A 21,974-nucleotide genomic window follows, 5' to 3' on the forward strand; every position below is an offset into this window, starting at 1 on the left:
TGATTTTTAATTGTCATGTAAGGTTAGTCAGTCTCTCTGGAATTAATGTACAATAAGTAATTGGAGAATAAAATGGCAACATGCGTTAAACAGGCCACTGTGTTCTACTGATTCTTTGTCCTACACGCACACTAAAATGCCCAGTGAGTCCGGAAGAGTCAAATTAACACTAGTCATTTAACCGAGCGCTTTCTAGGCGTAGCCCCACCTTCTCTCTCTTTCTCTCTCTCTCTCTCTCTCCATCCCTCCCTCCCCCTTCTCCCCCTCTCTCCAGCTGTCTCTCTCTCAGTGCTAGTTTCCTGTTCTGCTCCTCAGACTCAATTTTCTGCGTTCATCTTCCCCAATTGCCCCACTCTGCGTCTGTTAGTTTCCCTGGCAACCTTGACCTCCACGGGGCCCTCTCCTTTGTGTCCTCTCTCTTCCTCTCTTTTTCTGCATCCTCTCTCTCTTTTCTCTCTCTCGTTCTCCCTCTCTGCATCCTTTCTCTCTTTTCTCTCTTTCTCGCTTTGACTGTCTCACATTTTAACAGCCACTTTTTTACCGTGCACAATTGCCAGTCACAGAAATAGCTTGATAAAGCTTTTTTATTCCTCAACCTGAAAATTGGTTGTTGTTTTTTTTCCAGTAGGGCTGTGTGCCCTCCACACTAAATTACTCATCTGCCATATGGTTTGCTGAAATGTTTATTTGTTCTTATTTTTTCACGGCTCTGTGGATTTGTATGCATTTACGTTAGTGTGGGAGTAAGTGTGCCACTGTATATCAAGAGCAAATGTATCTCTCCCTTTCTTTTTCTCCCTCACTATCTAATTGTCTTCCTTCGTTACTCTCTCCTTCTGTCTATCCCCATCTCTGTCACTTGCTTATTGTCCATTTCTCACTCTCCTCCTGTCTGTCTATCTTCTGTCCATCTCACTTCATCATTTTCCCTTTGCTCTTTATTTTCTGTATCCTCTTTTATCCCTTCTCTGCCCCCTCTCTCTCTCCCCTCCCTTCATCCCTCTGCCCATCCCTCCCTCCCTCTCTTAGTTTAAAGGTGCTTTATTGGAATGACATGCAGTGTTGCAAATGCAAGAGTTACAAAGAACAGCAGTAATAACAAAAATAGATTAAAAAAAATAATAATACAACCTGTAAACTAATATACACATATTATACGCACATGTGGCATAATCAGCACATATATATATATATATATGTGTGTGTGCTTTACTCTTTTGCTCTCTCTCTATCTCTCTCTCTCTCTCTCTGTATTACAGGCAGCTCCCGCACGCCCCAGAGAACCCCAGTGCCGTGCTGAGCTCCTCAGAGAAGAGAGCCATTAACCTGACCTGGTCCAAGCCCTTCGACGGAAACAGTCCCCTCATTCGCTACATCCTGGAGGTGTCTGAGAACAGTGAGTCACCTGGGCCGGGTGGGGAGGTGGTGGTGGGGGGGGGGGGGGAGCGGGGCTGGAGTACTGGGACAGAGAGTGAAAGCACAGTGGGCCTATTTTCTCAGGTACAGGAGAAAGTGGGATTACTGACAGGTACAGTATATGACCAAAAGTATCTGGACGCCCCTTGGTCTGGGGCTGTTTTTCACGGTTTGGGCTAGACCCCTTAGTTCCATTGTAGGCAAACCTTAATGCTATAGCATGCAATCACATTCTAGACGATTCTGTGCTTCCCCAACAGTTTGGGGAAGGCCCTTTGCTGTTTCAGCATGACAGTGCCCCCGCTAGGTCTTGCCTGTCTTCACCTGATGGTGCAAGTGGATGAAAGCCTGATTTCACGTTCAGTTTCTGAGACTCCTTTTAAGACTCACTTTGCTTCCTTGTGGTTTTAGAATTTACAGCTACCATGTGTTGCTGTATGTTTTGTTTTCAGTTTTTGTCAGAGTAATTTTGCAGAAGGTTACTGGTGCTCAGGCAGTTTCTTTTCTTTCAGATTTTTAACAAAGTCTTAGATAGATAAGCCAGCGTAGGGAGAGTATTTTTCAGAAGACTCATTCCTTTTGATTTGCCCCGGTAGGGATGTTTGGTACTGAGTTTTGTTTTAGATGAGGAGTAGCCTAGCTCTGGCCCGTCTGCCTGTGCCATCCTATAAACCTACATATGGGTAATGTGTTCTGTTGTTTTGTTTTGTCTTATGTTGTAATAAACTTTTTTTGTTGTTATTGTTGTGTACACATTGACTCATTTTCTGGTTAGTGGCTTCTGTTGTGTTCCTGTCCATTGTAGTCCCTGGTCATTGCAACTCGGGCCGTCTTTTGGGACTTAACAAAGGTACAACTAGCTAAAGGGCTGAGATAAATCTGTATTCCCCCAATCAGAGGTGGTAATTGTGTCTGTGTGTCTGTGCGTCTGTGCGTCTGTCTGTGTGTCCTCCCAGATGCCCCGTGGACAGTCCTCCTGGCGAACATCGACCCAGAGTCCAGTGCGGTGACGGTCAGCGGACTCATCCCGGCACGCTCCTACCAGTTCCGGCTGTGTGCGGTCAACGACGTGGGGAAAGGGCAATTCAGCAGGGAAACTGAGCGGTGAGTCATTACCCACAATGCATCTTCCACAAGCTGTGACATTTGTATCCAATCAGCCAACTCCAGGTTTTTCTCAGTCACCTTGTAGGTTTGTTTTTGGCCCCGGGTACCTGAGGGACTCAGTGTTAGCTGTGAACATAGTTTGTGTGTGTGTGTGTGTGTGTGTGGGTGGGTGTGTCCCAAACATGAGTACACACACACACACAACAGAAGGTGTGTCACACACACTCACACACACAGCAGAAGGTGTGACTCACTCACACACACACACACACACACACAGAGGCAGACAGGAGAGCCAGAATTAATCATTCCTTTAAAAAAACAGACTCAAATCCCCAGAGTGCATTGCGTCTTCCATGAGTCCTCAGCACCAATCAGAGCAGCTGCCGTGTGTCGGTCGAGGTGGCAGAACCCCACAGGGGGGGGCCCAGAACTGCGCAACCAGGCCAGATATTCAGAGGGGCCCTTCTGTGTTGCTTTTAGATTCCGTATCAAACAATCTTGGCTTTTTCTCCTCGACACCGTCTTCGCTCCGTCTGTCGCTTCCGCGGCAACGGGGGAATTGCGAGCCGCCGCGCTGAATTGAGTCGAGAAGCGTTTCTTTCTGTCGCCGCAGAGCCGACCCGTCTCCTTCACACGTCCTCCTTCTTTGTCTCTTCCCATGATTCCCTCTGTGCGGGACTAGCGCATTTCCCTGCGGCGTCTCCAGGAAGGGCTCTCGCTTTGTTAGACAGACAGACAGACAGACAGACAGACAGACACTCAGATATGAGGACACGAGAATACTTAATGAGGAGAACAGGCCATTCACCAGCTCTAGAACATAAGAACACATAATGATGAGAACAGCCCGTTCACCCCCCTTTCATGTCTATGAAAAAGGCAGACAGAGAAGCAGACACACTGACAGGTGAGGAGGCAGACAGACAGATTGGGTGGCTGTAGTCTGTCAATCAGGTGTGTGACACCGCCCTGTGTGCCCCCCTCCCTCCCTCCCTCCCTCCCAGGCTCTCCCTGCCAGAGGAGCCCCCCAGCGCCCCCCCGCAGAACGTCATCGCCAGCGGCCGCACCAACCAGTCCATCATGATCCAGTGGCAGCCCCCCCCAGAGAGCCACCAGAACGGACTACTGCGGGGCTACGCCGTGCGGTGAGTCCCCCCCCACCTCGCACCCCCACCTCGCACATGCTCAGTCCGGACAGCTGGACCCTAGACAGTGGGCCGTTCTGACATTGTGTGATACAGACACGCACGGACAGAGGAAGCCCTCAGGCTGGTAAGGCCTTTAACCAGGGCTGCCCAACCCTGTTCCTGGAGATCTACCGTCCTGTAGGCTTTCACTCCAACCCTAACAAAGCTCACCTGACTCTTCTAATTAGCTGCTGAAGGAGATCTCTGGCTGTTGAATGAGGTGTGCTTTATTAGGGTTGAGAGGACAGTAGATCAGGAACAGGGTTGGGCAGCCGTGCTCTAGCTGTTGAATGAGGTGTGCTTTGTTAGGGTTGGGGTGAATGCCTGGAGGACAGTAGATCAGTTACAGGGTTGGGCAGCCCTGCTCTAGCTGTTGAATGAGGTGTGCTTTATTAGGGTTGGGGTGAAAGCGTGGAGGACAGTAGATCAGGAACAGGGCTGGGCAGCCCTGCTCTAGCTGTTGAATGAGGTGTGCTTTATTAGGGTTGGGGTGAAAGCGTGGAGGACAGTAGATCAGGAACAGGGCTGGGCAGCCCTGCTGTAGCTGTTGAACGAGGTGAGCTTTATTAGGGTTGGGGTGAAAGCACACCTACACATGAAGAACAGAAAAAGAGACGCGTGGTCTTGAGGTGATGGCGCCTCTCTCCTCTCAGGTACTGTCTGGCTGGGCTTCCCGTGGGATACCAGTACAAGAACATCACCAACCCCGACGTGACCAACCTCCTGCTCGAGGACCTGATCATCTGGACCAACTACGAGATCGAGGTGGCCGCCTACAACGGGGCGGGGCTCGGAACCTTCAGCCACAAGGTGACCGAGTGGACCCTCCAGGGAGGTGAGACTGCATCGCGTCGCCTTGCACTACATTGTACGCCGGACCTCTGATTGGGCGGGGAATGTGTTTTTTGACCTTGGACATGCCCTGCCCAACTGGCGTACACCAGCTGAAGTGGACGTACGCGCAGACTGAGCGATGCAGATTTGAGTGTACCGCCCGCGAGCTGCATGGCTGCACCTGCGCAGCGGAAAAGCTGCAACTCTGTGCACCATTTTGCTGTTCGCACTGTTCTAAACACGCCCAAGCTGCACCACACGTGTGGGGGAAAAATGAGAATCGGCAGCACGCTGAACGCAGACTGGCACCCCCCCCCCCCCCCCCCACCTCTCGCCTGCCCGTCAGAGCCAGGACCACCTCGAGCAGAGGAACGAGAGATCCTCTCTTTCACAGGATGAGTCTCCACCCTTCATATCTCCCCAGCACGTGAGGGGGAGATACGAAGGGTGGAGTACTTTTCTTTTTCACAGTACTTTTCTTCTAAATGAGACAAAAGGACTGCCAATGAGGTGAGACAGTTTGGCTCATTTAAAGATTTGCCAATGAGGTAATAAAATTTCACTTGACAAGCAAAAAGTTAATTAACAATTTTCTACTTGAGAGAGAATTTTTTTTTTTTTAATCACTATGTTAAGACACTTGTTGTGACAGAATTTTTTTTTTCAGTGCATATATACATGTCTGTCGGAGAGGTGTGGATTGAGAGAGAGGTCTGGTACATACACAGTAACGCATGCAAGAATAAAATAGATTCTTTACAGCACATCTGCACAAAGATCATAGACACTAATATGTGTTGCATTGTTTTAACAGCAGGGATTATTTTTCAGAAGCAAATAACAGAAGGTATGATTTTTTTTAAAACTGCAGCGTGATACTCCCCCTCCCACAGAGAGTGGCACTACTGTTCCGTCCCCCCGAGGAAGAATTTCATACTTTTTAAAACATCTGTCACACTGCAAAAATAAAATATCTGCTTTGTATCCAAAAGTACAAGTAGAAGTCGAACAAACCGGCCCTTTCAATAATGTGCTTGGGCAGTGCTCTGCTCTGGAACTGACCTGCTTGCTTGTGTCGCCGTATGACTCTGTGAGACTGAAATACCTTCCACACCCCTCAAATTAGTTTTCTCCCGGAAAGGGGAGGGTGGGTGCCACTCCCCTGGGCGACAGCGTGAGAAAGTAATGTCGATATGTCTCTTACCTGTGCTATTCTGAAGCTGTGGTGTGATTGGGGGGAGGTGGGGGCGGCACTGTTTCCTGTGAACGCTCCTCAGAGGTGTGGTGACAGGAGCTGCAGGTATAGACCTGTTCGGGGTTTTGACCTCACCTCCCCCCCCCCCTTCCCACAGTGCCCACTATTCCCCCGGGCAACGTGCAGGCAGAGGCTGTCAATTCTACCACCATCCGCTTCACTTGGACCGCCCCCAGCCCCCAGTTCATCAACGGCATCAACCAGGGCTACAAGGTGAGCGCTGTTTCTTTCTGCTGGTCGCCCCCTACCTGCTGGGGGGGTGAACTGATGCTCACCGGGCAAGTATTGTGTGTGCATGAATTTGTGTGCGTGGCATTTGTGTGCGCTTGTGTGTATGTGCATGTGTGCGTGTCTGCGTGCGTGGGTGTGTGTGTGTGTGTGTGTGTGGTTGCTGATTGATTCCACCACTGGTCACACATTACCATGCATACGCAAAGGACAGTAAGAGATGTGGGACACCTCTTCATTCAGGCCTCTACAGCGCCACAGTGTGGTCAGGATGACCTGCAGGGTTTATGTCACAACTTGTCTCCGGGAGCTCGTCTGCACTTCTGCTCACCCGTCTCCTCTGCAGCTGTTCAATGTCTCAGCTACATATTGGCCCTGCATCTGTCCTGCGTCTGGCCTTCTTGGTGTCCGGCCCACCCCACCCCTCCCTCTGCTCTGTTACTTGGCCCGGAAGAAACTTGGTAGCAAGATCCTGGCCACCGTCATAGTAACCACACATCCATCAATGACCTCTCCTCCTGTTTCCCACGGCAACGCTTCTCTCCCCAGCCGCCTCCTCGCCCCGTCCCGTCTCGTTCTGCTCAATTCCCCGCGCCGTTCCCCCCTTTTACTTCTCACGTGCGAGCGCAAGCACCGCTCTATTAGCGTCGCGTGTTCAGCGTCCCGAGAGCACGTGCGGCTGTAGCTACTGCTCACATCGATGTTCAGGACCAGCTGTGTGCATTAGCAGGGCCGCCCGGGGACGGCTACACGCAGAGCACGGCGCTAATATAAAGGCTGGGACGCTCCGAGAAAGGTTTTTTTTTAACAAGGCAGTAATTCCACCGTGGTTTCAGTTTCATTCTAATTTAGACGAGCCCGGGATTTAGGTCTGTTTCTCACGGGAGACTTTCTGTGAGAACAAAAAGCTTCCCTCTCTCCCGGGATCTGAAAGGGAACAAGAGGGCTGTTTAGGGAGGGGTGGGGCACCCTTTTTTTCCAACCCCTTCCTCCCGCACCCCCCCCCCACCCCCACCCCAATCCCCAACCCCCCAGAAACACGGTTGGGGTGGCCGGGGCCGTCCTTGGAGATGGCTGCTGAGCGAGAGAGCATGAGAGAGAGAGAGAGTGAGAGAGAGGCGGCGTTGAATCCCGACGCGTCTCACGCCTACTGCTGCCAGCCTTCTGCTCTTTCCCAGGGAGACCTGGGAAAAAACCGCCCTGTTAAAACATGAGTGCCAGAGGGAGCCATTAGCCAAACACGCTTTCTTGTCTGCGATTCGCTGCCTTTTTCTGCTGTTGTTCCCGATGTGAGTGCGGTCCCTCTGCTCTGGCGCTAAGCTACGGTATTGTGCTCCTGTTCTCAAGGCAGTTTTTCTTTACTCGATGGACTGATTCCAGATCAGCCAATAGGCCTGCTCTTCCTCTCTCAAGCAATGGCTCTGTGAGGCTCGAACACTACAAACAGGAAGTGACATCAAAAGTGATTCATGGGGCTTTGTCGAGAGTCAGAAACGTCAGTTTGGTTTTTAGAATGACCTTCTTTTTTGTTGTTGTTCAAAAATATTTCCCCCATATTTTTTTTATCTTAGCTGTTGGCATGGGAACCAGGTCAGGAGGAGGAGGTTACCGTGGTGACGGTGCGGCCCAATTTCCAGGACAGCGTGCACGTTGGCTACATCACGGGGCTGAAAAAGTTTACGGAATATTTCACCTCTGTGCTGTGTTTCACCACCCCTGGGGACGGGCCGCACAGCCCCCCAAAGGGCCTGCGTACACACGAGGACAGTGAGTATTACTGACCCTGCCCCACTGACACTGTACCTACTGACACTGGCCACTGACACTGCCCACTCTGACACTGTCCACTGACCCTTCTCACTGACACTGCCCACTCTGACACTGTCCACTGACACTGCCCACTGACACTGCCCACTCTGACACTGTCCACTGACACAGCCCAATGACACTGGCCACTGACACTGCTCACTCTGACACTGTCCACTGACACAGCCCACTGACACTGTACCCACTGACCCTACCCACTGATACTGCCCACTGACACTGCCCACTCTGACACTGTCCACTGACCCTACTCACTGACACTTCCCACTCTGACACTGTCCACTGACACTGCCCACTGACATGGCCCACTGTTGTGGTCTGTAGTGTTAACCGCGTTGTGGTCAGTATTGTTAACTATGTCACTCTCCTGTTTCCAGCCCCTGGTGCTGTCGGCCACCTGAGCTTCACTGAGATCCTGGACACGTCTCTGAAAGTGAGCTGGAGGGAGCCGCACGAGAAGAACGGCATCCTCACAGGTAGCCCCGCCTACCCAGCCCCCAGCCACACCCACCACCCCCTCCCCCATCGCCGGATCAGAGTGGCCTGACTCCTCCCTCCTCCCGCAGGCTACCGGATCTCCTGGGAGGAGTTCAACCGCACCAACACGCGGGTGACGCACTACCTGCCCAACGTCACGCTGGAGTACCGCGTCACTGGCCTGACCGCGCTCACCACCTACACCATCGAGGTGGCCGGCATGACCTCCAAAGGCCAGGGACAGCTGTCCTCCTCCACCATCTCCTCCGGCGTCCCGCCAGGTCAGGGCCCGTTTCGTACGCCCCCGCGCCCAGTCACACTCCCGTCCCCCTTCCACCCCGCCCCCCCGCGGTATCTCTGTGCGTGCGACAGGCCCGGAGACCTCAGTAACTGTCTCACCACAACCTGATTCTGACTGAAGTGGGTTCCAAGTCCTTCTGAACCTGTGTACATCAGGGGTATGACTCTGAAATAGCAGGGAAGTCAATACTTCAGTATAATACAGTACATTAATATATATATATATATATATGTAGGAGTCTATGAAATCAATTTTATGGTCCATAAACCTTCTGGTCTCAATACCTCAGTTATGCTGACCTACAGTTTGAGATTGGCTCCAGTCTATTAGTAAGTAGGGCTAATGCTGATGGACAGTGACAGGGAACCTGGATGTCTTTATACCCGTGTGAACAGTCTTCCTGATTAGCGTTTGGTTGTGATGTGTTCCCTTATGGGTCCCCGAGGGCCGGTTGAGCTACCGCGCAGATCGGGGACAGGAAGCTGCGTGCGGCCGGCGCGTAGCCTTAGCGACGCTTCCTGCCAGGTTCGCCCGGTTTTCCCGGGCAGTCCCGTAGGGATGGAGGGCGGGTGAATTACCATTCCGGGCACCGCGCCCGTCATTAAATTATCCGCCGCCGGTGCCCGGCCCGCCGGAGAGAGGGATGAGGGCCATTTGGGCGCGACGAACGCCACTCCATCACGGAGCTCTGGGAAGCGGCTCTGCACGCCCCCCCCCCCCCCCCCCACCAGCCTGGAATGGGAGTGTTTATTCAGCGGGGAAGCAAATGTGTTTAAGTTCGGCTGGAAATGAACCGCTCGGAGAGAAGCGTTGCAGTCGCACTTTGGCCATCTGCTCCTCTCCCGATATAGCGTGGATTTCCTGAAGGACGGCGTTTAGCGGATACTGTAGCCGCGGCGCGCGTTCGGTGCGCTCACTTTTAATTAACGGGTTTTTAATTAGTGCTGACGGTGCACTGGAAAACCCTGAGCGCAGTAGCATGTCTGTGTCGATGTCTTTATTTAGACATCCGCAGCATGTCGGCGTCCTGCAAGGAAAGCGGTATAATGTTCCTCCCTGTGTGTGTGTGTGTGTGTGTGTGTGTGTGCACGTGTGTGTGTGCATTCACTTATCATGTACGTTATTTTTTATATTATTTTTGGCTTCTCAGATAGTTTTGCACATGCAATGCTGCAGATCCATTGTACACAAAAAAAGAAAACTTAAATTGAAAACAAATTTAAGATACCCATGAGATTTTGATAATTGTTGCAGTACATATATCTATCACTAGAGAGCGCTGTAGGTCAGTCATAAACTCCATATATGACACTCTTGTGTGGCAGTAGGGTTGTGCCAGAAACTTTCAAGAATGTACTTTTGGCAGTGGGAATAAAAGCATATTTGGATTTACTCTCCGTTTGGCACTATTGTTTAGGAATTTTTGTGGTCAGGTACATTATATTTGTGAGAGGCGCTTCATTCTGCTTTGCCCTTGGGCTGTAAGAAAAGAGCTTTTGAAATATATTCTTAAACACTCACTTTTAGTTTATCGTGCTAGCACTTCAAATAAGTTTATAAGGCGTTCTGAAAAAAAGTAAGTTAAAAAAGGTGCATTTTGTGGAGTAGAAAGTAAAGTCTTTGAAATATGTTTTTCTGGATAAAAGCAGGCATGCGGCAAGACAATGTTAAAAGAGCTGATTTATAAAAGCTTGGCACATCCAGAGGGGGAAAAAAACACATCCCTCTGGATTCCATTTTCTGATAGAATAACCTCTGGTGCTTTTTAAAATTTGGCTCTTTCGACGCTGGTGGCAGCCCACCGCCCCGGGTTTGGGATCAGTAATGCATTCGCTGCGTAATCGCATTTGCTCCTGCGTCCTCCATCTTACTGCACAGGCTGCGGCTGCTCTCATTTTAATCCCACTGGCTTCAGCCGTTCGTCGTACGTGCATACTTTGCTTAAGTGCACAGTCTCACTCCTTGTAAGTGCATAATCTGTTTAAAAGCACAATCTCACTCGTTTGGAGTACATACTCTGCTTAAAAGCACATTTTTACTCGTCTTAAGTGCATGCAGTACTCTGCTTAAAAGCACAATCTCACTTGTTTTAAGTGCATAATCTTCTTAAAAGCACAATCTCACTTGTTTTAAGTGCATAATCTTCTTAAAAGCACAATCTCACTCATTTTAAGTACATAATCTTTTTAAAAGAACAATCTCACTCGTTTTAAGTGCATAATCTTTTTAAAAGCACAATCTCACTCTTTTTAATGTAAGTGCATAATCTGCTTAAAAGCTAAATCTCACTCTTTAAATGCATACTCTGCTAAAGTGCACAATCTCACTCCTCTTAAATCTGTACTCTGCTGAAATGCATAGTCTCACTCACTGCAAGTGCATAATCGTTTTAAAAGCACAATCTCACGTTTTGTCTATGTATAGCAAGGAAAGACACAGCAAAGAGCTTTTGTGTGTCAGAATGACTGATATTTGACCAAAGCAGCAGAGTGAACCCTAAAATGAGCACTAAACTCTTCAATTGCGTAGATGTCTGTAAACTCTTATGCTGAAAGGAGCCGCTCTGGGCTGCTGGCTCTCTGTTACCCTACGTGCAGGGTCCGGAGTCCTCAGCCTCTCTCATTGGACTCGTGCCCCGGGTTCAAAAAAGTCTGTGGCGGGTGCGTGGTTACGCTCGGGGCTGCCAGTGGAACACTGGAGCGTGATGCTCGAAGGCAGATTTGGCATTCAGAGCAATCCCACTATAGCCCCATATTGCTGCCCGCTAACAGACTACAAGATATTGGAGTGACTGGTCTTCCTGGTTCCTTTCTTCTTGAATCATGTGTGAAGTAGTTGATTGCTGGGTTTTGGGAAGAGTGAATTTCCACTGATATTGTTTTACCTTCTTGCCACCACTCAACTTCCCCCCCCCCCCCCCCCCCCCCCCCACAGAGCTGCCTGGTCCCCCCACCAACATGGCCATCTCCAACATCGGCCCCCGCTCCGTCACCCTGCAGTTCAAACCCGGCTACGACGGCAAGACCTCCATCTCACGCTGGCAGGTGGAGGCTCAGGTGAGCCGCCATCGCTCTTCGACCGCAGAGACGCAGAGCTCCCAAGCGTCTGTCTGTCCTCCCTGACGTCTGTCCGTCTGTCCCTCCTGCGCAGATTGGCGTGATCGGAGAGGCTGAAGACTGGGTCATGGTGCATCAGGTTCCCAACGAGCCTGACGCCCGATCATTGGAGGTGCCTGGTCTTAACCCCTACACCTTTTACAGGTAATGCACCTGAACACACACCAAAACTATTACACATTTTTACAGGTAGCCATAATGCACATGTACATATACCAAAACTGTACCACACCTTGTACAGCTAACCATAATACACATGCACCTATACCAAAACTATACCACACCTTCTACAGCTAACCATTATACACCTGTACATATACCAAAAGCTATACCAAACCTTCTGCAAGTATTCATTCTACGCATGGTCATATACCAATACTATACCACTGTACAGACAGTATACCCCTACGACACCTACTGGGAACCATAATATATGTTTCCATAGACACATACTTTACCCCTACGCCTTGTACAGGTAACCATGAAACATCTGTAACCATCCAGACCAGTTCTATACCCTTTACACCTTCTACAGGTACCCATAATACACCTGTTCACCCACCAGTGTTTTCTTCATTTATTCTTTTAATCTGTGAACAGGTTCCGAATGCGGCAGGTGAACATTGTGGGCACCAGCCCCCCTAGCCAGCCGTCCCGTAAGATCCAGACCCTGCAGGCCCCTCCTGACATCGCCCCCATTAACGTGACCCTGCGCACGGCCAGCGAGACCAGCCTGTGGCTGCGATGGGTGGTACGTCTGCACGGCTGGACTGACTGCACATGAACACACGCACATGCAGTATATGCTATACACACACTACGCACACTACACACATTACACACACTACACACATTACACACATTACACACACTACACACATACACACACTACACACACTACACACACTACACATATTACACACATACGCACACTACACACACTACACACATCACACACACACACACACGCACACTACGCACACTACACACATTACACACACTACACACATTACACACATTACACACACTACACACATACACACTACACACACTACACACATACGCACACTACACACACTACACACATCACACACACACACACACGCACACTACACACACTACACACATTACAGACACACACACACACACTACACACACTACACACACACACACACACTGCACGCACTACACACACACACACACTACACACACTACACACATTACAGACACACACACACACACTACACACACACACACGCTACACACATTACACACACACACACACACGCACACTACACACACTACACACACACACACACACACACTCTACACACATACACATACTATACACAGACACACACATTACAAGCACACACACACAGCCATTTTTGCATTGTGCGCTATGTGTGTTGACCCTGCGTTCCTCTGTACCTGTGTTGAGTGAGTTCTGAGCCTGTGCTCCTCTGTACCTGTGTTGAGTGAGTTCTGAGCCTGTGCTCCTCTGTAACTGTGTTGAGTGAGTTCTGAGCCTGTGCTCCTCTGTAACTGTGTTGAGTGAGTCCTGAGCCTGTGCTCCTCTGTACCTGTGTTGAGTGAGTTCTGAGCCTGTGCTCCTCTGTACCAGTGTTGAGTGAGTTCTGAGCCTGTGCTCCTTTGTAACTGTGTTGAGTGAGTTCTGAGCCTGTGCTCCCTGTGTTGCAGCCCCTGCCTGAGTGGGAGTATAATGGAAACCCGGAGCTGGTGGGGTACCGGGTGCAGTACGCCCGCACAGGGTCCACAGGCCGCCCGCTCACCCACACCATCGCCGACCGGCTGGAGCGCGAGTTCACCATCGAGGACCTGGAGGAGTGGACCGAGTACGAGGTGCGCGTGCAGGCCCTCAACGGCATCGGGGCGGGGCCCTGGAGCCCGCCCGTCAGGGGGAGGACCCGCGAGTCCGGTGAGTCACCGCCTCCGTGCGTCTGCCTCCCTCGTTTCCTCTCTCTCCCTCTCTTTCTTTCTGTCTCTCCCTCTCACCCTCCCTCTGTCTCTCCCTCTCACCCTTCATCCCTCTCACACACACCCTCTCTTTTCCTCTCTCTCCCTCTCTTTCTTTCTGTCTCTCCCTCTCAACCTCCATCCCTCTCACACACACCCTCTCTTTTCCTCTCTCTCCCTCTCTTTCTTTCTGTCTCTCCCTCTCAACCTCCATCCCTCTCACACACGCCCTCTCTTTTCCTCTCGCTCCCTCTCTTTCTTTCTGTCTCTCCCTCTCACCCTCCATCCCTCTCACACACGCCCTCTCTTTTCCTTTCTCTCCCTCTCTTTCTTTCTGTCTCTCCCTCTCACCCTTCATCCCTCTCACACACGCCCTCTCATTTGCTCTCTCTTCTTTTTCACCTCTCTCTCCTCCCTCTAATTCTCTCCCTCCCTCTTTCTCTCTCTCTCTCTCTCTCTCTTCCCCTCTCAGAGTCTCTGTTTGTCTCTCACTCTCTCTCACTGTCTCATTTCTTAATTCAGTTCAAGTGCTGCTTTGGCATCACGTACAATGGGCACACGCTGCCAAAGCATAAACAGCAATCAGCTAGAAACAGATACATAACAAGACGTCGCATAGTCTCAATCTTTCTTTCTCTCTCTTTCTCTCACCCGCAGACACACGCTCAAAAATCCCTGTTTCATATTCACTCATTCCATTCCTCATCTCAAATCCACTGCCCTGCTAAAACTACATATTTTAGTCACGAAGTCACTTCACAGTGTAATTATGGATTTTTTTTTTCACTTTGTAATGAGCCATTACATTACAGGCATTTAGCTGACGCTCTTGTCCAGAGCAACTTACACAGCTTTTACATTGTACCCATTTATACAGCCGGATATATACTGAAGCAATGCAGGTTTAGTACCTTGCTTAATCGTACAATGGCAGTGTCCTACCCCCGGAATTTAACCTATGACCTTTCGGCTACAAGGCCATTTTCTTACCCACTGTGCTACACTGAACCAACCGTTGTGTTTTGTTGTGATGGGAAAATAATTTTAATTGGTTCAAAAATGAGTTTCTTTTTTAATTAGTTTGATCAAGAGTGGGACTAAGAGCACATTGTTGCTCCCCCTGTTATTTGGTGGATGAAACTTCTCTTGCTCATCATTGACCCACAAAATGCCCTATTTTGTGGCTTAAACAAGCTGTGTTCTTTATCTGCCTGCAGGGGGCACTACAGATATAGCGTATTACTTCTTCTCACCACCTTTCCTTTTAGTTTCAGTTGTTCTCGAAGTGTGTGCCCCTGTAGGAGTCTAATAATAAACCCCTTACACACACACACACACACACTCACGCACACACACACACACACACACACACTCACGCGCACACACACACACACACACACACTCACGCGCGCACACACACGCACACACACACACACTCACGCGCACACACACACACACACTCACGCGCACACGCACACACGCTGTTTTTCCCACTCAAACCCAGCCTCAGGCACACGTCACCATTCCTGGCCAATCACAGCTCGAGGTTGCAAGCAGCAGTTTGAGTAGAGCGGGACGTCCTGCTCTAGTCCAGCGGAGGTGTGTGTTTCTCGTGGCTTTGGGCCCTGTTTTGTCTGACGCTGGGACCCTCCCCCCTCTCCCCCTGGACCACCCTCCACATACTCCACACACTTGCCCGGTTGCCATGGTTACGGGATTTTCGGGAAAGGTATCAGGAAATGAGGACCACATGGAAGTTTGAGGAATCCTGCCTGCTTTTCTGCTTCGCCTGAGCAAAAATTCCTCAAAGTCAGCATTTCTGCTCTGCTTCTCCCTCCCAGAGAACGCCTCGATCCAGATCTCCTTTTTTAGGAAGGGGCGTACCCCGCCCCTATCCCACCACTGTTTGCTTGCTGGGTCTCAGTATTTTTATTTCCGTAGAGGTACTCCGCTCTCTTATCTCGGCCAAATTTGCATAGCTCACATTTTTAGATGTGAATCATCTCATGGACCTGGCTTGTAACCCCTTACTCACTCACTCGCTGACACACTCACACGCTCACTCACTCACACTCACACACTCCTCACTCTCACTCACGTTTAGCAGGCTGAAGATTCTCCACAAGAGGGAGCTATTAGCTCTCACGGTGCTTCACATCAATGATACTGTGTGTCCTAGTTTTTAATGATTACTTTATGCTGCTTATAATAAAAAGCTTGTTTGCCTGGGAAAGCGATGGTACTGCCCCGTGTAGGATTCAAACCTGCAAACCTTGTGCCCGGTCAAGGTCAGGTCAGATCTCTGGCAGGCAGTTACCATGGTACCATGGTCTTTGATGTACTGCTGGTTCTAGCTGTGCACACGGCCTGCTATCCGTGCTGCAGTTTTAATGCTATGAGATCCGTAAACATGTCATCTGGTGATTGACTGACTTTCATTAACCTGGGAACTCCAGTAAGCCTGTTTGAGCTGCCGGAGAGCAGGTCGTCCCAACGCCCTCCTCACGCACCTCTCACAGCGACCCTAATGACCTCTGACCCCCCCCCCCCCCCCCCCTCTCTCTCTCCCACAGTCCCCTCCTGCGGCCCCACCAACGTCTCGTCCTTCGCCACCACCTCCAGCAGCATCCTGGTGCGCTGGTTCGAGGTCCCGGAGCCTGACAGGAACGGGCTGATCCTGGGGTACAAGGTGCGTTTGAGGCAGCGAATCGGCACCCACAAACCACAGCCCTGACCCTGAGTCTAGCCTTGGATCCTACAGGCCCAGAGTGGGGATCAGAGTTTCCCTGCTGTCACTCAAACCACGCAGCGGGGCGCGTCTTTAATGAATGACATCACTGCCTCTTTCCGTTTCCTCCTCGTTTCTCACACAACTCACCACCGCCAGTGTCAAAACAGTGATCACATTTGTGCTGATGATTTTGATGAGGCTAATAAGATTCTCTCTTTCCCCTTTTTTTTACATTCTGTCTCCCCCCCTTTCTCCTTCTCTCTCTCTTTCTCCCCTCTGCCCCTCTTTTCCCCCTGCCACTCTCTCTCCCCTTCTCTCTCCCCCCTCTTGCCCTCTCCCCCTCTCCCAGGTGGTGTATAAGGAGAAGGACTCGGACTCCCCTCTCCAGTTCTGGACGGTGGAGGGCAACGCCACTCACAGCGTCCAGCTCAACGGGCTGGGGAAGTACGTCCTGTACGAGATCCAGGTCCTGGCCTTCACCCGCATCGGGGACGGGATGCCCAGCGCGCCCCCCATCCTGGAGCGCACCCTGGACGATGGTAGGCATGGCAACCGGCCCCCTGAATAACCGCAGCCACGCCCGATGTGTAGGACGCCCAGCTCTGGCACTGAGCAGAGAGGAGCAGGCGATTAGCCAGGCCGAGCAGCTGGAAGGCTGTAATTGCATTAGCCTGTACACACACCTATCCGACAGCAATGAGCCAGTGTCTGAGCAGGAGTGCGTTCTAAATGAGCCTCATGTGGAGAGACTGGTGTAAATTCGGCTGATGGTAGAGCGCCCCCTGCTGGTTCCTGCTGATGATGTTGTGACCCTGTTCCCCTGCTGCAGTGCCCGGGCCGCCTGTGGGAATCCTGTTCCCTGAGGTACGCACCACGTCAGTGCGGCTCATCTGGCAATCCCCCGCCCAGCCCAACGGCATCATCCTGGGTGAGTCACACACACACACGTGCACACACGTATACACACACAAATAGACACACACACACACACACACTACACATACACACTTATACATGCACACACATACACACTCATGCGCACGCACACGTACACACACACGCATACACATACACATAAACACACACACCCACACGCACAAACACACACACACACACACAAAGTCTTTATCGCTTTGCACTGACCTGGCTGACTCATGTTTCCCCTCAGCCTATCAGATCACGTACCGGCTGAACTCCACCAATAGCAACACGGCGACCGTGGACGTGCTCAACCCCAGCGCGCGCCAGTACACGGTGACGGGGCTGAAGCCCGAATCCGTCTACGTGTTCCGCATCACGGCCCAGACCCGCAAGGGCTGGGGGGAGGCGGCCGAAGCCCTGGTGGTTACCACGGAGAAGAGAGGTACTGGGTCACACGGCTGTCTGTTAGCCTATCACGGCACAGCACGATCACACCTTCAAACATGCTAGGACTCAACTTCACGGGTGTAATGAGAGAAACATCACTGAGAGCAGTTTGGCATAAGACTTCTCAAAGAGGCCAAAGAACATCAACACTGCAAACATCACATTAGGCCCTGCAATATGCATCTTATCCAGAGGACTTGCACAAGTTTTGCATGGTATTTACATTGCATCCATTTAGACAGCTGCATATATACACTGAAGCAATACAAGTTCAGTACCGTGCTCAAGGGTGCGATGGTTCAATTTCCGGGTAGTGTCCCTCAACCTTTAGATTAAAAGACCAGTCCTTTACCCACTGTACTACACTGCCACCCTGTCATTTTCACCATAATATATACACATGTATATATAATGCTTGTGTATATATTATATCACCTTGTATAACGAACCATACAACTAATTTATTCTTTAGAAGTTATGGAAATGATTTCTTGTGATTTTTTTCTGTAGTTGTAAGAACTTCCCAAAAAAGCATAACGTACAGCATTTTTTTTATGATGCAGCCTGGAAGCTGTGGGGGTGGTAAGAAAAATAAAAAATAATTAAAATATAACCACAAGCTCATACAAAGGCCCTGTGACATTATAAAAATGAGTCACCGTCTGAGTTATGAGAGGTATATGTCTGTGATATTTTTATATATATATTTCTGAGTGACCGGACTACTGTGCTGTGTGTTCAGGGGTATATTTCTGAGTGACGGCACTACTGTGCTGTGTGTTCAGGGGTATATTTCTGAGTGACCGCACTACTGTGCTGTGTGTTCAGGGGTATATTTCTGAGTGACTGCACTACTGTGCTGTGTGTTCAGGGGTATATTTCTGAGTGACTGCACTACTGTGCTGTGTGTTCAGGGGTATATTTCTGAGTGACCGCACTACTGTGCTGTGTGTTCAGGGGTATATTTCTGAATGACCGGCCTACTGTGCTGAGTGTTCAGGGGTATATTTCTGAGTGACTGCACTACTGTGCTGTGTGTTCAGGGGTATATTTCTGAGTGACTGCACTACTGTGCTGTGTGTTCAGGGGTATATTTCTGAGTGACCGCACTACTGTGCTGTGTGTTCAGGGGTATATTTCTGAGTGACCGCACTACTGTGCTGTGTGTTCAGGGGTATATTTCTGAATGACCGGCCTACTGTGCTGAGTGTTCAGGGGTATATTTCTGAGTGACTGCACTACTGTGCTGTGTGTTCAGGGGTATATTTCTGAGTGACCGGACTACTGTGCTGTGTGTTCAGGGGTATATTTCTGAGTGACTGCACTACTGTGCTGTGTGTTCAGGGGTATATTTCTGAGTGACGGCACTACTGTGCTGTGTGTTCAGGGGTATATTTCTGAGTGACCGCACTACTGTGCTGTGTGTTCAGAGGTATATTTCTGAGTGACCGCACTACTGTGCTGTGTGTTCAGGGGTATATTTCTGAGTGACCGCACTACTGTGCTGTGTGTTCAGGGGTATATTTCTGAGTGACTGCACTACTGTGCTGAGTGTTCAGGGGTATATTTCTGAGTGACCGCACTACTGTGCTGAGTGTTCAGGGGTATATTTCTGAGTGACCGGACTACTGTGCTGTGTGTTCAGGGGTATATTTCTGAGTGACTGCACTACTGTGCTGTGTGTTCAGGGGTATATTTCTGAGTGACCGCACTACTGTGCTGTGTGTTCAGGGGTATATTTCTGAGTGACTGCACTACTGTGCTGTGTGTTCAGGGGTATATTTCTGAGTGACCGCACTACTGTGCTGTGTGTTCAGGGGTATATTTCTGAGTGACCGCACTACTGTGCTGTGTGTTCAGGGGTATATTTCTGAGTGACCAGACTACTGTGCTGTGTGTTCAGAGGTATATTTCTGAGTGACTGCACTACTGTACTGTGTGCTGAGTGTGGGTATCTTGGGGAGCATGTTATTAGGGATAGTATATTTAGAATATTGCCGTAAGAATGCCAGTGTTGTTCCAACATTCCCTGCCAGTGCCCTGGCCCAAAACAGGCCACTCCGGGACACTCCCACGGTCGGTCAGGGACACTCCCCAAAGGGCATTGCAGCGATATTTCATTTGGGAGCTTCCACCCCAAATGTAACAGACACAACTGAGCGCGCTCCCTCTCTCTGTTAGGAGATTGCCGTATAATTTTCCGACTGTGATGACAGGACGGCAATGTTGATTTAAATCTAACATTATACAGGTTTTATTTGAAGAGAATGTTAAATTAAGTTGTACAAGCCAAGGCTCAGAGGATTCGCGCTAAGCGAGCATGTCTGACATATCCGCGCTCTGTACTAGTCAACCTTTATTTCTGCTTTTCCATACTTTGACAACATCTCCCTCTCAGAGGGTCCCACTGGATAATTTGTACTTCTGCACAAATTAATTCCTTACAAACGTGCATGCAGTTTGTTTATTTGAGTTTTTTTTTGTCTTGTTATTTGGAAAGGGCTCAGTTGGCGTTGAAAATAAATCAATGAACATGGACGCAAAGTGTGAACTGGCCGGCTGGGTCAAGCAGAGGAGACCAGCGCTGTATTTAATGGGGCTGTGTTCTGCCAGAAAAACAAAAGCATTTAATCCGCTTTGGAGCCCGCTTGCGCCTTTTCCATGGAAACTGGGCTGAGCCTTGTCTGTTTGTGGCCGTGTACAGAGGTTTCAGGGACAAATCGACCAATCAATGTGACAGCCATCAAAAGTCAATGACCCGTTTTAAACGTGTATCCCCCCCCCCCCTCCACCTCCTCCCCCCTTTCCCAGCTCGCCCCCAGCCCACCAGCCGACCCACCATCCAGCAGGAGGACGTGCAGGCCCGCAGCGTGCTGTTGTCGTGGGAACCGGGCAGCGACGGCCTCTCGCCGGTGCGCTACTACACGGTGCAGTCGCGCGAGCTGCCCGACAGCAACTGGACCGTCCACTCGGCCTCCGTCAACCACGAGGCCTCCTCCTACGCCGTGGACAGGTGAGCGCTCCGGGACGCAGGCCTGGTCCCGGAAGGGTTCCGGAACGTTCCGCGGGGGTCCGCTCGGGTTCCCGTTCACTCGGGTTCCGGTTTTTTTGGCGGGTCCGCATGAGCGTGCAGTTGGCGCTCACAGCTTCCCCTGGGTTCAAGGCTGTTTGCGTGCGGGTTCACCCTGGGGTTGTGGTGGGTTCTGAAGCATAAGCATTTGGCGATCGTCCTGGTTCTTGGCTCTCGTGGGTTCACACACAGGGGTTCCTGTGGGAATTTGTGGGTTCTCATTGGGGCGCGTAGGCTCACTCAGGTTCTTCTGGGTTTGGGTTGTTTTGCGCTAGTCCTGTTGGGTTCACATGGCTCTACAGGAGTGTCACAGTGCTCTTTGATTTGAATCTAACTTCCTGTCCCCCCCTGCCCCCCGTCTCCAGATTAAAGCCGTTCACCTCGTACCAGTTCAGGGTGAAGGCCACCAACGACATCGGGGACAGCGAGTACAGCGAGGAGAGCGAGGCCATCACCACCCTGCAGGACGGTGAGCACCACCACCTCTGACCTACACCTCTACAACTCATTCTCTCTCTCTTTCTCTCTCTCTCTCTCTTTCTCCCTCTCCCTCTCTCTCTCCCTCTCTCCCTCTCTCTCTGGCTCTTCGTGTGTGACCTGAGGAGGACCTTGCTCCGCATGCACTCGGGTGGATGAAGGCAGGCCGTACATTCGCGCCGTGTCCTCCTTTCAGTGCGTGCCGAGCCCCTCAGAGTGGAGGGCCCTCGGGCGCTGGACCACAGGGGATGAAAGCGCTCTTCACTCTCATGAATGTGCGCTCTGTGATCACACCCGAGCTTCTGTCGAGGCGCTTCAGTTGCTACGGGCGATGCCATGTGCGCGTTCTCTGGTTGGCAGGTGGTGGTGGTGGGGGGTGCAAAAAGGGATAATGGGAGGTGGCGAGGGTTTTGGGGGGGGGGGGGGGCTTGTGGATCTCTCAGCTCCCTGGTGAAGTGAATCACGCCTAAAGCCAGCTGGCCTAATGGCTGTACCAGGAAGAAATGCCCCTCTGCAGTTTGCACTAATTGCCATTTGGGCGTGCCCGTGGGTGAATAGCGCCAGTGTTCCCCGTGTCTGCGCGGTGTCTCCTCGAAAGGCCAG

At 50.8% G+C, this 21,974-nt stretch overlaps 1 protein-coding gene across 1 annotated transcript in view; it reads left to right on the forward strand.

Moving 5' to 3' along the window:
- Positions 1–21,974, forward strand: part of sdk2b (sidekick cell adhesion molecule 2b) — a 92,182-nt gene that overhangs the window by 40,963 nt on the left and 29,245 nt on the right. Inside the window, exons 13-30 of the mRNA XM_035401039.1 lie at positions 1,260–1,396; positions 2,373–2,520; positions 3,531–3,671; positions 4,367–4,548; positions 5,900–6,015; positions 7,602–7,797; positions 8,232–8,330; positions 8,421–8,612; positions 11,567–11,688; positions 11,783–11,892; positions 12,349–12,499; positions 13,450–13,687; positions 16,299–16,414; positions 16,806–16,995; positions 17,286–17,384; positions 17,625–17,819; positions 20,636–20,837; positions 21,260–21,363. Coding sequence (XP_035256930.1) covers positions 1,260–1,396; positions 2,373–2,520; positions 3,531–3,671; positions 4,367–4,548; positions 5,900–6,015; positions 7,602–7,797; positions 8,232–8,330; positions 8,421–8,612; positions 11,567–11,688; positions 11,783–11,892; positions 12,349–12,499; positions 13,450–13,687; positions 16,299–16,414; positions 16,806–16,995; positions 17,286–17,384; positions 17,625–17,819; positions 20,636–20,837; positions 21,260–21,363 — 2,738 coding nt within the window. The remainder of the gene's footprint in view (positions 1–1,259; positions 1,397–2,372; positions 2,521–3,530; positions 3,672–4,366; positions 4,549–5,899; positions 6,016–7,601; positions 7,798–8,231; positions 8,331–8,420; positions 8,613–11,566; positions 11,689–11,782; positions 11,893–12,348; positions 12,500–13,449; positions 13,688–16,298; positions 16,415–16,805; positions 16,996–17,285; positions 17,385–17,624; positions 17,820–20,635; positions 20,838–21,259; positions 21,364–21,974) is intronic.

Source organism: Anguilla anguilla, chromosome 2, assembly GCF_013347855.1.
Source record: "Anguilla anguilla isolate fAngAng1 chromosome 2, fAngAng1.pri, whole genome shotgun sequence".
Taxonomy (NCBI): domain Eukaryota; kingdom Metazoa; phylum Chordata; class Actinopteri; order Anguilliformes; family Anguillidae; genus Anguilla; species Anguilla anguilla.